The following is a 14,044-nucleotide window of genomic DNA, read 5'->3' on the forward strand; positions in this document are numbered from 1 at the left end:
TAGAGCAGAGTGCTGCAATCACTGAGTGTTAACTGGACGCCCATCAAGGGGCTTGAAGTTTCAAGACTTGGTTTCTGAAAACCAGATCCCTCTAAGGTATGCTGTGCTTACCTTCATAGTTCCTCAGCCCTTCTGGAGAATGAGGAGGCATATTTTGATGTGCAGTCTATAAACCACAAAGAAGGAGGAAAGAGAATTTGAGTTTTTATTATTTATGTAACAAAGAAAAAAGCTTTTTTCCTTGTGTGGGCTTTTGAAGTCCCAAGAAGAAAAATGAGGGAAGTAGAGTGGATGGGTGGGAGAGCAATAACATAAAGCTTCTTTATGGATTGTCTCCAGTACTTTCTGGTAGTGTGTAGTCACTAGAATTTGCTTTTTATCAAATCTCTACTTTGAAGCTGGGTTTAGGAGGGGAGTAGATTTATTTTGTGTGCAGCCAGTGTGTTCGCTGCACCCTGCCAAGGCATCCCCAAAAAACCTGCTTTCCTTAGCCTCTGCAGAGGTTATAGTTCCCACAAACTTTTTGTGGCTGCTCTTTTTATATTTTATGAGTATGAGGCTTGTTGTATCCTGTGTCCTAATGGCTCTGCTGCATGCCCTGTGCTGTAGGCTCAGCCAAACCTTGGTGAAGGATGTGGCCATCCTTGCTCGAGAGATTCATGATGTTGCTGGAGATGGGGACTCACCAAGTTCATCGGGGACGGGACCAAGCACCTCCCTTAGCTCTGTACCCAACACTCCTGCTTCCACCATATCGGCGAGAGAAGAGGTAAGATCCCGAATGACAGAAATCTGTCTCTGAATGCTAGTAAGTACACGGGGCGTGGTTGTGGTGGGAGACCAGGGCAGCATCCCCAGTTGCGGCAGCATTGAAAAACCCTTGTCTCCTGTCCTCCTAAAAAACACCACCAGAAAGACTGACTGCAGTCTATTTAGGGTGTTCTTTATTTTGCCCTCCTCTGTGCTGCAGCCAGCCTTGCAAGAGGTGGGAGTCATATTATTTCCTAAGGATCTCATGGCCTCTAGTTAGACTTTGGTCCCCGAAGTTGCATCTGAGGAACAGGATGGAGTGGGTGTGCTGTGCTGCTGTGCCGGGGAGCCAGAGCCTCCCTCCTTGTTTCAGACAAGGCACTGAATGCGTGCTCTGGCTGCACGCTCTGTATCAGCTGTGTATTCTGTACCTCTGCTCTGTCCTTTCTGCCAGGGCTGTTGAAACGCTGTGCAAGTGTTACTTGAATCCCTTCCCTCCATCTGTGTATTGATGGACGAGGGCAGGGACTCTGCTCTTCAGCCAGCGAGGCGGGCAAGGAGGAAGGCAGTTAGCTTGGGAAGTGCTGTCCTCCAGCTCTTCAGTGAAGCTGTGGCTTCCTCCTGAACAGTGTAACACAGTTTGTCTGCACTGGAGTGGGGAGGAGAGAGGTGATTTCTCAATTTGGCTCACTGGTGCCACAGCGCAGGGACTCAGCTCACCTCAAACTGGGCTGCAAGGTCATCAGGAGGCTCCAGCTGCTAAAGCAAAATTGCCTTTGCTGCTGTTTAAATCCAAATTCCCTCCTGTCTACCACCAGTGTGGGCTTAAAAAAATCCACAGCTCTCTTTATCTGCTGTTCAGATGGGACTCTTGGCCCTCGGTTGTCTTTGACAGTTTTCAGAATTGCAGACCTGTCCTAAGCAGGGTTCAAAGCTGAGGACCAAACCTGTTACCCTGCCAAGAGAGTAGTTGGAGGCCCTGTGACCCTGCTGTGTTCATCACTGAAGGTGCAAAGCAGAAGATAAGGGAGATACCAGAAGATTAGGCAGGTGTGGCTGTGCTTGTGTTAAACCCAGGTCAACTGCAGCCTGCTCAGGGAGGGGTTTTTTCCTGAGGCTGTTTGGAGCCACAGTGCACAAATGTTTCACAATAACTTCAGGCTCTGAGATAGTGTTTTATTGCTTTGTTTCCATGCAAGTGCCACACCTACAAAACTGCCTTTTGTATTATTCTTTTTGAGCAGTTAAGGTGACAAATCTACCTTACTTCTGACTTGCAAATGAAATGTTTACTCTGGGTTGGTAATGCCCAGTAACTCGGCACCCACTTCCTTCCAGAAAATCAGTGTACCTGCTTTTTCGTCGAGTGCCACTAAAGGGTACAACCATAAGTCAGCTCATACAGAGGGATGTCCTCTGCTGCTAGAGGAAGAACACCGGCAAAACACAGTGTTTCTACTCTGTGCAAATGATGGGCTCCAAAGCACATGGTTGTGATGCTGAATGGCAGGATCACAAAGCCAGACTGCTCAGACCCAGGTGAATTGAGGGTTTCTCTGCAACGTGGCTTTGCAGCGCTGCCGTGCGCTGCGTGGGACGTGCCAGTCAGCCCCCTCGCAGTAGCCAGGAGAGCAAGTGCAGCGCTGTGTCACACTGTGGGTAATGCTGCTGGCAGTACCTACTACTAGAGCAGTTTTTGAGATCTTACAGCGGTGTAAATGAAGAAGCACTAGTAGGAGCCTAGGAAGACAGATCAGGAGCCATAACCTTTGGTTTGTTCAGCCAGTGGTGGCCGAAACCACCATAAAGGCTTCTAACTAGACTCACTCCAAATGGCGTTGGATAGCACCATGATTTCAGCAGGGCCAGCGGCTGGGAGCCCATTTGAGTTACATCCAAAATGCCACCGTACTTCAGTGGAGCTGCACTATGTTAGCGATAGCCAGGAACAGGTTAAATCAGCAGGACTTTCTACTGGTGATGCTGAGATGTGGAGGTGAATCCTGAATAGCTTGGGATACTGAATGGTGCATCTTGGGCATTGTATTTTGAATGGGAGCAATATAAACTGATGTGGGTTTAATAAACACACATCTTTGGAACTGGACTAGAATCAGCAGACATGCTTCCCGCAGTCTAGATGCTGCTGAATCTGTGCTAAAATAATTATTTGGGCTTAATGCAGGGAAGTTGCTAGGAAATATCTGAAGATCAGTGTATGTGATGCTAAGCACTGTGAATTTTGTGAGTGTTTATTAAACAACTTTGTATTAAATATTCTAGGAAAAGACATAGTGATGAGAAATAGCTACGATGGTTATAATAGTAATGTATTGAAACATCTGATAAAAGGAAGTATGTGAATAAGAAATGTTTGCTGTGTGTGAGTGTCTCTTATACTGCTCTGGCTCTTGCAGTGTTGTATGCCATTCTGCTAGCTCTTGATTTTCTACTACTAAATATTTATACCTATTCTAATAAAGTAGGGGAAAATGCAGGAAAAATAAGTACTGATGCTGGAGTCACTTTTGAGGGTTTAATGCTGTACCAGAAGCTTCTCTTTGGACCAGTGTGTGGCACAGCATTTCTCAGCCTCAAATGAATTGCTTTTTAAGTTACTTCTATTACGAAGCTTGGTTAAAGATTAAAGTCATGAGTGTTCTCTTAAAAGTTAAGATGGAGCCTTAGATTTAAACCTTATTCTTCATGTTCTGTCCTCGCAGGTCCTGCGTTGGCTTGGATGTTTGCCAGGGAGGTTTTCAGTTTCCTCAGTGCATGTTTGGGGTGGTTTTGTTTGTTTTTGTAGCCTCAGCTGTATAGTTTATAATAACCTAGATTCTTGGCATACTGAGCTGAGTACTGCTACAAATTAAGCAAAAAAATTACCCAAACAAAACGAAAGAAGAGTTCAGCAAGGGTAAAACCTTCATGATTCTTGTTTACCAAAGCCACGGGTTGTTTGGGATGCCTTGGGTTGTGGGTGTGTAGATTTCCCAGGACCCAGCTTTCTGCAGAGCTGAGCAGTCAAACTGAAAGCTCAGCTGCTGCAAGTGTAGTCAAGTGGGTCATCCCAAATCACTGGCCACTTCTGCATATTTTAGCCCAGCGTGAAATTCTTTTGGTTGGTCTTTTTTGAAAGTTGATAATGATATAGCAAAAATCTTAAGAGCCCAATTATGTTTGGTAAGTTGTTTTTTACCATACTTGGTATGAGTGTTGGTACGATGAGAGGAAATGCTGACGGGTGTGACAGGACAGAAAGCAGGAGAACACACCAGGTCACATCTGAAAATCTGCTGGTGATGGGGGAGCAGGTGCTGTCCTTACTGTGGTTTCAACTGGTTGTGCTGAGAACTGCTGGACTGTAGGAATATCCCCTTCTGATGCTGTTTCACCGCTGCAAGCAGCCTAACTTACTGTTTTTGCACTTCACAAAAGGATGCTTAAAAAAGGGAAGCTTATTAGCTAAACATTTTGGCTGTTCTGCCCCTGTACCATAATATCTCATCCCTTCTGCCTATGTATAACCAAGTGCTATTGCATAGAGTGTGGGGAGCCTGGGCCTTGGACGGCACATGGTTTCCTCGCAAGAGCTGTGTGCTTTGCCAGCCAAAGAGTCTCCTGAGCTGTATGTGTAGCCCATTCTCTGTGCTCAGAGGGCTGCTGGATTTCACTCAGCACAGTCCATTTCGAAGTAACTGGGGAGCTGCCCGAGACTGCCTCTGCAGAACTGGTTGGTGACCAGGACCTCCATGAGCTTCAGTGCATGTGGGGGGTGGGTATCGAGTGCTGGTCCTCAGGAGTGTGCTTTTGGGAATGTCAGCCCAAAATAACCCCAGACCATGCGTTCTCTTTGATACTTGCTGTCACAGTCATTCACTAGCATTGATCTCTTTGTTTCTGTTTTAACACAGATTGCTCGTAGATCTTTTCGGCTGGCATATCCATCTCAGGTGCACTTTCCATCCCATTATTTTTGTATCTCTGTCTTGTCACTGTCTTGTCACTTTCCTCCCCTTCTTTTAGAATTTTTGTCTGTCAGTCAACCAATCAGGAGTGGGTGTCTTGCCTTTTGGGTTCTTCCTGTTAATTATTTGCATTATCAGTGGTTTTGTATTGCTTTTTTCATCTCTTCCATGTGTTACTGAATGGTTTCTGATGGATTTTAGTGTGGCTTTAATGTTGCATTTATATATTAAAATATAAGAAAACAGGGCCTTTTTGAGTTTTAGCTTAAATTCAAAAAAGGCAAAGATGTACTTCCCAACTACCTGGTCAAGTCTCAAAATTATAAAGTGGAATAGCCCCACTGAGTTTCGTAGGATGACTCTAGTGGGTAAATGTCTGCAGGATTGGGGTCTAGTAATTTGCTTAGGAACCCATACCTGTCTGAACAAGACTTAAATGAATCAGTATTCCCCTGGGGCTTGCCTGAAAATTTGCAATACCTGCAGTGAGTGCCTGTGTGCCTCCTTCCCTACTAATTTTTAATGACTCATTACTCATTATTTCCAAGTTGGTGCAGCACATTCCAGAAGCAAGTCTGAACTACCAGAAAGTGCCTCCGGGATCAGTGGAACTGAAGGATTTTGACCAAAATATGAACGATAACAGAGAAGAGGATCCCTCAAGAAAAACGAGGACAAGAAACCGTGAGGAGGCAGGCCACCTTTTTCTTTACTTCATATATGATATTGCTTTAAGCTTCAGTATGTATACCTGCTCTTTCTAAGCTGCCAAAGGAGGCTACTGAAAAAAAAATGCACTTCTCAAGAGCCCTGACTTGTAGGTATAGAAACAGTGTTTAAAAAAGATAAAAGAGGAACAGAATCACCCTTGCCAATACTGACTGGACGTTTCCTCTTTTGTGTAAAATTCCATTAAAAACTGAGGCTTGGTCACTTGTTGTTTGGGAGGAGGCATTCAGTGTCAGAGCCCGCTTAGGCTATTTCACTGCTCTTGTAAAGAAAAACACAAAAATCTCAACTTCGAAATCTGCAGCACCGATAGTTTAATGGCAAGAAATCATGGCACAAAAACAGTTGTTCCTAATCAATAAAGGCACCTTATTTTTCTGCAATGGGCATGCTCGTCAGCGCTGCTTGTAGAGCAGCAGTGTCAGGATCTGGACCTTATGAGAAGTTCCTGCAGCTGGGCTCGAGTGCCATGGCACAGCTGGCTTGCTGTGCCATGCTGTGCAGGCAGCAAGCCACTTGTTCTGCGTTGTTCCCTCCAGTGTGTGCAATTTGATGCAATTCTGGGGTGAGAGAGCAGCGTAACCTGGAAATCACTGGGATGATACTAAAGGGTGAGGAAGCCTGGTCTGAAACTTGAGGCTGGGGATGGTCTTGGAGTGAGGGCTGTGTAATGGGGTGATGGTGATGGGGAGTGGAGGAGCAGGCTGCTGATGCAATGCTCGGCTGTTGCTTCTGCTTGCTTTCTGCCTGCTGGCTCTGATTGAGAAGGAGGAGCTGGAGCAGAGGCTCTGGGGAGGCAGTGCAGGCAGGAGGGGAGAGCTGTGCTCCAGCACAGCCACTCTGCTGCTCTGGAGGGGGAGTGTGACTCAAACAGGCTGATGGAGGGGAACTTGGACTGAGCCACTGGTACCGATCCTGTCCTGTGACTGCCCTGGAGCAATCTCTCACTCGCCTGTAGAGACATGCCAAGGCTGAATAAAAGATGCAGGTTCAGAGTGCCCCCAGCTGACGCGGGCTTTCCTGCCCACCTGGGCAGGCCTGGGGGCTCTTTTGAACCACAGGACTTGAATATTTGGGGTTTGGTGTTTTATTGTTGTTGTTTTTAATGAAGCAGAATGTAACATGGTGGGATTACATGGCTGTGAAGGTGGCTTGAACTCATATAAATCACATTAGATGGTTTCAGTGACTGCTTGTGGGACTTCTTGCATTGTGATTTGGCTTTTTGGTTTTTTTTTTTGGGGGGGGGGGCTGTGAGGCTTGGAAAGTCTTAAGCTTTTTCTTTCAGAAATGCTTAAATAGTTATCTTACTGCAGACAACTCTGTCTCTTTGTACACTCCTCAAGAAAAAAAATCCGAACAAGTTAGTATTAATGTTTTTGTCAAAGTGCTGCAACAAAGCTGCATGTCATCTTAATCTCCCTTGAACTTCAAATATCATTCCCATAGGTGAAGATGTTTCAGTGGCGATCATTTACTGTAAAAATTTCCAGTTTTGTAATATGCCACTACTGCTAAAAGTTCTCCGATCTGCCCTTGTGTTTTAGGTAATCTTTGACAATCTGATGTTGAACCCGGTGTCCCAGTTATCACATGCAATCCGTGAAAATACAGAAAACCTAGCTGAAAAAATGAAGTAAGTAACCTTTTACCTGAAATGTTGACTTGCTGCCAAGTTTGTTGGCTTGCTACTTGTGGAAGATAATGCATTGCTGTCTTGGAAAGTCTTGTTATCAAGATACAGGGAATCTAAATGTAGGAAACTGTGTGTGTAGTGAACGAGAGGTAACATGATTATTTGCCATCTCTTCTTCTCATATGTTTGGCCTTTGGAATTTTAATGTTGGATTTGTAATGCCTGTTGATGCCTTAACTTTGAAATGTTGCCTGTGCGAAGGGTTAGCAGAAAATGTATTCCTGTTGGTGGATTGTGTCCTCTTTCCTCCCCTGTCCAAAGGCTCTTAGAAAGCCTGCAGGTCACCAAGGCTTGTGAAAGCTCTTCAAAGCCTGTTGTTCCTCTAGAAGACATCAGTCAAGGAAGGACTTTGGATTGTTCCTAAATGAGCTGAAAGGCGCTTTGTCCAGTCACTAATCCACTAATCTCCTTTGTTGCCACATCTTGTGATAATTAAGTCTTCCAAGCAGCTTTTTGGTGGCAGTTTTAAGACCTGCTCCACTTTTTGTGCTGCAGGATTCTGTTTCAAAACTCAGAGAGGACCTGGGAGGAGATGGAGGCCAAAATTAACTCAGAAAACGAAGTGCCAATCCTCAAGACATCAAACAAGGTAAGACCATGCGAATAAGTGAAATACTGAAGGCTTTGTAAGAAACCAAAATAACAAGCTCTGGCCCTTCCTAAATCCATTTCTGAAATTTCTAGTCCATTTGCATGTGTTGAACTGCTGGTTTTTGTTGCTGTTTGAAGTGTGACAAAGTGAGTTCCTCCAGCTGTTGTGTTCCACCAAACTCTTCCCCTCTCCCTTTGTGATTCATCTTCAAAGACCCAGTCCCTTAACAGATGTTCAAGGTCACTAGGCTTCATTTAAACATCTACCGAAGCATCACCTACCATGTGGTTGCCACAGCCTCAGTTGTAGACAGGTGTTTCTCGTGAATGTTTGTTTTCTTCACCTATAACAGTTCGATAACAGGGCAATAAAAAAGCTTCAGCCCTAGGGTGGTGTTTGTGCTCTCATGACCTCTTATTGTCATTTATGGGGACTGCCAGTAGGGATTTAAGTACCATAATGGACACAGCAAATATGGTTAATGCTAAGCGTACGTATAACTGTGCAGGACCGGTGTAGCTCAGTGTTACAGCAGTATATATGTGGCCAATTGCTTTGTTTGGTCTACGAGTTGAGTTTGCAAATATCTTCGTGCATTTGGTATTAAGGAGGATGTGGAGGAGCCTTTGTACAGTTAATCTGGCTAGCATTTCAAATCTAAAATCCACTGTGGCTATGAACTGGGTGGTGTAGTAGCACTCGGTGAAATAATGCAGAGCAGAGGCCCCCATGCACCCTCCAGATGCACCTAGATACAGATCGTAGAATAGTTTGGGTTGGAAGGGACCTTTAGAGGTCATCCAGTCCACCCCCCCTGCAATGAGCAGGGACATCTTCAGCCAGATCAGGTTGCTCAGAGCCCCCTCCAACCTGACCTTGAATGTTTCCAGGGATGGGGCATCTACCACCTCTCTGGGCAACCTGTGCCAGTGTTTCACCACCCTCATCATAAAAAAATGTCTTCCATGTATCTAGTCTGAATCTACCTTCTTTTAGTTTAAAATCGTTACCCCTTGTCCTGTCGCAACAGGCCCCACTAAAAAGTCTGTCCCCATCTTTCTTATAAGCCCCCTTTAAGTACTGAAAGGCCGCAATAAGGTCTCCCCAGAGCCTTCTCTTCTCCAGGCTGAACAACCCCAGCTCTTTCAGCCTTTCCTCATAGGAGAGGTGTTCCACCCCTCTGATCATTTTTGTGGATACTAGCCATGTCTTTTCTGTTAAATAAGCAAGGTTGGAACTGACTTTGAATCTTCTTGATCAGATGAGGCAGAAGGAGTAAGACTAGAGTCCTGTGTCAGTTGAGTACTTTGTTGCTTAATTTTCCATTCTGATGCTTTTGTTTCTAGGAAATCAGTTCTATCCTGAAGGAGCTCAGGAGAGTTCAAAAACAGCTTGAAGGTTGGTCATGTAAAATGTTCTTTTTGTTTCTCAAATACCAGTAAGTTGCACAAAATAAAATAATGTGGCTTGATTTGCCAGTGAAAGCTGGGAATGGATGAAGAAGTTTAGTTTGTTAGCATAGTGCTCTCTGACGAGTGCATATGGAATGAACAGTAGATTTATCTTGTGCTGCCAATTTTTAAGCAAATTGTTGACTTTTGCAATGTGGAAGCTGTTGCTGTGGAAATGCTTTGTTTGTGGCAATTAGCATATTCCCATAAGATGAACTGGCAAAGGTCTGTTCTGCTGAAATAATATTTAGCAGCTCTTTCAGCCAATAAGCCGTGCTATGCTTTTTGGACTTGAATTTTGCATATAGAGCTCTGTGCAATAGAAAAGGCAAGAAAAGCTCTTGCATCATCTAAAAGCTTAATAAAGACACATAAAAACATACAGGCGTCATTTTTGGTTCGTGCTAAAAGCTTGCCATTTGGCTGCTGTAGTTTGTCTTTTCCAATTTAACCAGAAAGTTGAATGTTGTTGTGGCTTCAGTTTGGGAGAGGTTTTGCTTGTTAGAGCTGCTTAGGCCTGAAGGTATTAATGAAGAAAATATTGTGACTAATATGAACGCGAGTACTGCCTACAGTTCTACTGCCTTCAAAATGAGTTTTCTAAACCTTCTGTTTAGAAACACTGCTGAGTGCTGCTAATATGTCTGTGTATGTCTCTTTCTTCCCCCCCCCCCCCAGTCATAAACGCTATCATTGACCCTACTGGAAACTTGGATGTAGTTGCCAGTAACAAAGCATCTGCTGCTGCAAAACAATCTACAGCCACTAAAGTCAGGACTGCTAACACTTCTGGATCCACACTGGAGACTTTGTCCCCAGGACAGATGAGAAACTACACACAGAAATCGAACTGTGGGTCTTCTAGCTTACAAGATTCGAATTTCATTCCAGATGGAGAGAAATATGTGATCTGATACAATATTTTGTATTGCTGTCATTGTAATCTACTGTCGCATTACTGTTGTGTATGAGTGGTTTGTGGACAGTTTGTGTGGAGCAGTTGTTTAGATTGCTAACATGTTGCACAAAAAAAACCCAATCTATGCTGTGAGGGTGAATGGAAAGTCTGTGTATGCCTTTTAAACAAGACTAGCACTGTGGAGCAGCACATATTCAGCATAGAGGCAAACTGATTTTTAGAAAATTACTCACTTATTCTTCCAGTGTGCCATAAGAAAACAGGCTTTGCATACGCTCCATTCAATACTGCCGAAGCTAAAGTGTTCATGCATTGGCCTGTTTATAATTATTCAGTTGTAATGAGGCGCAATTTAAAAAACACTTTTTTTGGTACTATATTTGTTTTGGTTTTGTTTGTTTGTTTGTTTTCTTTTAATTATACAAGTGAAGCATTACAACTCTGTTGGAATCAACGTGCAAATCCAACAGAATGATTGTGCAATATTGTGGGTTTCTAGGAGAAACTCTTAGTACAGTTGTGTAAGAAGTCTTTTTCAGCGGTTATAAGAAGGTGACCACAATGAAGTTGTGCATCGTCTTATTTTCAGTCCAAAAACCAAAATAAGACAGAATAAACCCTTTGTTTTTCTCTTGGGAAAGTGTAAAAGTTAATAATGGTATGAATGTAAAGACTACTAATACAGTTACTATTTTTGATGTTGTTTCAGGCCCAAAGTTTGGGGTAGGTACAAAAAGTAAGATTTTACAGTTTAGCTTGCCAAATTTTCATGATTTTGGTACAAATGCTGTCTTTAAGCTGCTTTTTTTTTTTTTTTAAATATACAATCTTTTTTATAATGAGCTACAAATGCTCTTGGCTGGGCCAAAGACTAAGATGTTTGTGATTAGCTAATTGCTAAGAAGAACATCTGTTCCAATGGCTCATGTAATAAACTTAATTGCACAGTTGCTGTGAACTAATGTTCACTTGACAGCACTGAAAAAATAATGGCTTAAATGTAGCTCCACCTTTACGGCTAGTTCTGTTATGAATTTTTTTTCAATGCAAAAGTGCTCAAAGACCACTGTTCTGTGGTACTCTTCAGAAACTATTGAACAGTGTCAAGCACTTGGTACATTTGGGATTTTTGTCTGGATTTTATTTTTGGTCTGTTATAATCCTAGAAACACTAAGGATTATGTGCAGTTGCACTGAGCAATTCCTTGTCTAAAAAAAGTTGGTTTTTTGTATTCTGTCTTTCAGTTAGACTGCAAAACACTAAGCAATTTTTTGTTGCTTTAAGAACAAAAGTTTTGGTTTTGAGGGGACCTCTTCCAGACGTGTTTGCTCCCAGTTTTTTCTGTCTTGTATCGATTGCTTTTTCATTTTTCCTGGTCAATAAACAGTAATCAGGTAAAGAAATTCTTTTGTAGCTGTGGAGGATATGTTTCCTGGGAAAGGTGAGCAGATGAGTTCCACTTTGCCCTCATACAGTGTGTAGTTTAACCAGTGAAAATGGTTTCCCAAGCTTGACTGCTTCTTGTGTGCTGACTTTATATTTTGGGGTGGGTAGTGGATTCCTTAGTTAGCTTCAGTAGTTACCTGAGCTTTTCTGCTAGAATGTTGTAACAGTGGGAACCTGTTAAAGTCCTTTAAATAAATAGGGGTGCTCACAAAGTGTTTAGTCTTACTAGCGAAGAGCATGATTGCTTTCCTGGTGAAGCCAGTGGTAGCTTTCTATCAATTTCAGCAGAAACAGGATTGGTCCCAAAACGGGAGTATGCCAACAGGCCATTAGTTTCTTTTGAGCGTGCAAGATGCTGGCTGGTAAACAATAGGTGCAAATATCCTTCCAAGATTTCCAGTAGGTTATAAGACTCATCTGCTTGTGTGGAGATGCTCTTCCGTGAAGAAATCTGCTGGATTTCATGTAGATGAATGCAGAATAAAAAAAGCATTTGCCCTTGATGTTCTTCTGCCTGTAATATATGCACTATCTGAATGTGTTCATTCGGTCGTTTATTCTGATCTGTCTTTTCTTGAAATACCTGACTGTGTCCTTGATGAATATCATAAGTGGTGGTATCGTTCCTGACATATGAGAGACAATTTCTCAAGCCCTTCTTGGATAGGGTTTGAACCGACCAGGTGCTACCCCAACTCTCTAGGAGTTGAAGGACCTTCACAGATAAGGTGTTGCTGTTAGTTTCAGTTTTGCTGTAGAGACATGTGAATTACTCGTATATCTGACTTTTTATTTGTTACCTACATTTCCACATCTTCATGGCTGTGCTCTAGTGGATTTTGTTTCTCTGCAACGTGCCCTCGATGGGACTTCTGTTTTTCACTTGAAAATTGCTTGATTATTCTTTCATTCATGAACACATCAGGGATGGATTTTCTTCCTTGGTTGCTCTGTTCTGAACTTGAGAGAGAGCGAGCCCACAGACATCTTACATCAATTCAATCCACCCGCAAAATATGGTACCTCTTCCAGTGACTAATAAGGATGCAACAATCGGTGTCTGTTTGTAATTTGGAAATGTGTGTGTGAAGGGGGGGGAGGATGCACAGCTTGATTTGTTTTATTTATGACTCAGCCAAACTATAAAATGCTTCTGTGTCCTGACACAACGTTCGTCCTTGGATCTTTGCATTTAAAACAGTTTTGCTAGTCAATGATGAAATGCAACATATTTTTTCTTGTATTCACTGCTTCTGAAGTACACCCCATTTGTACTTGTCTGCTCCAGATAAGCCAAAGAGCTAGCCACCCAACTATTGCTCCTTCGTTGACTGTTCATTCTTACAAGCAGTACTGTATGCAGCCACGAAAACATGCCTGTGTGTGACTCCGGTGTGACCGTAACAGATGTGTAGTGGTGTATCTGCGTGGCCCAGGATCAGTGCGTAAGATACCCGTTGGCTTCCGTGAGCTACGGACGGGCCTTGCATTGGGCTTGGTAGGGGTGATGCTGGCCTGTGGGTCACTCTCATACCATGTTGCTTTCACGTGTTTTGTATCTGACTAAAGAAATGTAACGAAGGGTGGGATTTTCAAAGTCGTAGGGAAGCACGTGCTCAGGTCCTGTCGGGTTTCCGTACGCTTTGGGTGCCTGATGCTGTGAGCACCTTTCAAAATCCCAGCCCTCAGCTCTTCCACTGTACTTGAAAACCATGTTCGCAGTTCGACGCTTTCAAATGTAAAAACCTGTTAGTCTGTTCTGATGGCGTGAATGTAAATTCCTGCGAGAATGTGTATGAGCTTTGTGAGCGAGGACCTAAATGTATCTACGGTGATGTCATGTCGTGGTCATGCTCCAGGAGAAAAGAACATCTGCATCATCTTTAAGTATTTCAGTAAAGGTACAACTAGTGGAATGTTTACATACAGCCTACTGAAAAAGAGGAGACAAAAAAAATGACAAAAAAGTGTAAAGTATTTAAGTGCAAGATTCTACTAGTTTCTTCTTGTTTTGCAGATCACACTAGCTATTTTTTGAAGTGCAGTAAATGTGTATAACTTTTGCAAAGACCAGACAGAACTACCTGTTCACTTTTGATGTGCCCCATGCTGAATTGTGCCTATTTCACTCTCTGCTGTTGTTATGCTGCTGATTCTGCTGTTCTGAACTGTTCACTGGATCATTCCATTTGCATGCAACACAAATGCAAGCTGAGCTGTCTGAGAGTAAAGCTGAAACACGTTTGTATAACTTGAATCGATTAATGACTTTTTCTTTTCCACACCCTCTTGAAATGCTGTGTATAATTTTGATTTGTTTCTCCTGCCCTGATTTTTTTTCTGCTTTTGGTTTTTTTAATGGTAATTTATTTTTGTTTGAATTATAGGCAGTATCTGTACATTTTGTTTCAAGGTGATATTGTGGACGTCTTTAAAAAACCAAATTGTTATTTTATATAATTTTATCATAAAGTTGCTCTAATAAATCATTC

General features: G+C 42.9%; 1 protein-coding gene across 5 annotated transcripts in view; it reads left to right on the top strand.

The window, feature by feature from the left end:
* Nucleotides 1-14,044, top strand: part of CEP170B (centrosomal protein 170B) — a 60,188-nt gene extending 46,144 nt beyond the window's left edge. For 3 of the 5 annotated variants that reach the window (XM_087747882.1, XM_087747880.1, XM_087747879.1), the window contains 7 exons: nucleotides 610-769; nucleotides 4,665-4,703; nucleotides 5,267-5,410; nucleotides 6,995-7,083; nucleotides 7,639-7,732; nucleotides 9,082-9,133; nucleotides 9,865-14,044. In XM_087747882.1, coding sequence (XP_087604008.1) covers nucleotides 610-769; nucleotides 4,665-4,703; nucleotides 5,267-5,410; nucleotides 6,995-7,083; nucleotides 7,639-7,732; nucleotides 9,082-9,133; nucleotides 9,865-10,100 — 814 coding nt within the window. In that variant the 3' untranslated portion in view covers nucleotides 10,101-14,044. The remainder of the gene's footprint in view (nucleotides 1-609; nucleotides 770-4,664; nucleotides 4,704-5,266; nucleotides 5,411-6,994; nucleotides 7,084-7,638; nucleotides 7,733-9,081; nucleotides 9,134-9,864) is intronic. The other 2 variants (XM_087747878.1, XM_087747881.1) reach the window with 1 other exon arrangement.

This window comes from Nipponia nippon, unplaced genomic scaffold, assembly GCF_047370975.1.
Source record: "Nipponia nippon isolate SJK-2023a ecotype South Korea unplaced genomic scaffold, ASM4737097v1 scaffold_11, whole genome shotgun sequence".
NCBI classification, from domain to species: domain Eukaryota; kingdom Metazoa; phylum Chordata; class Aves; order Pelecaniformes; family Threskiornithidae; genus Nipponia; species Nipponia nippon.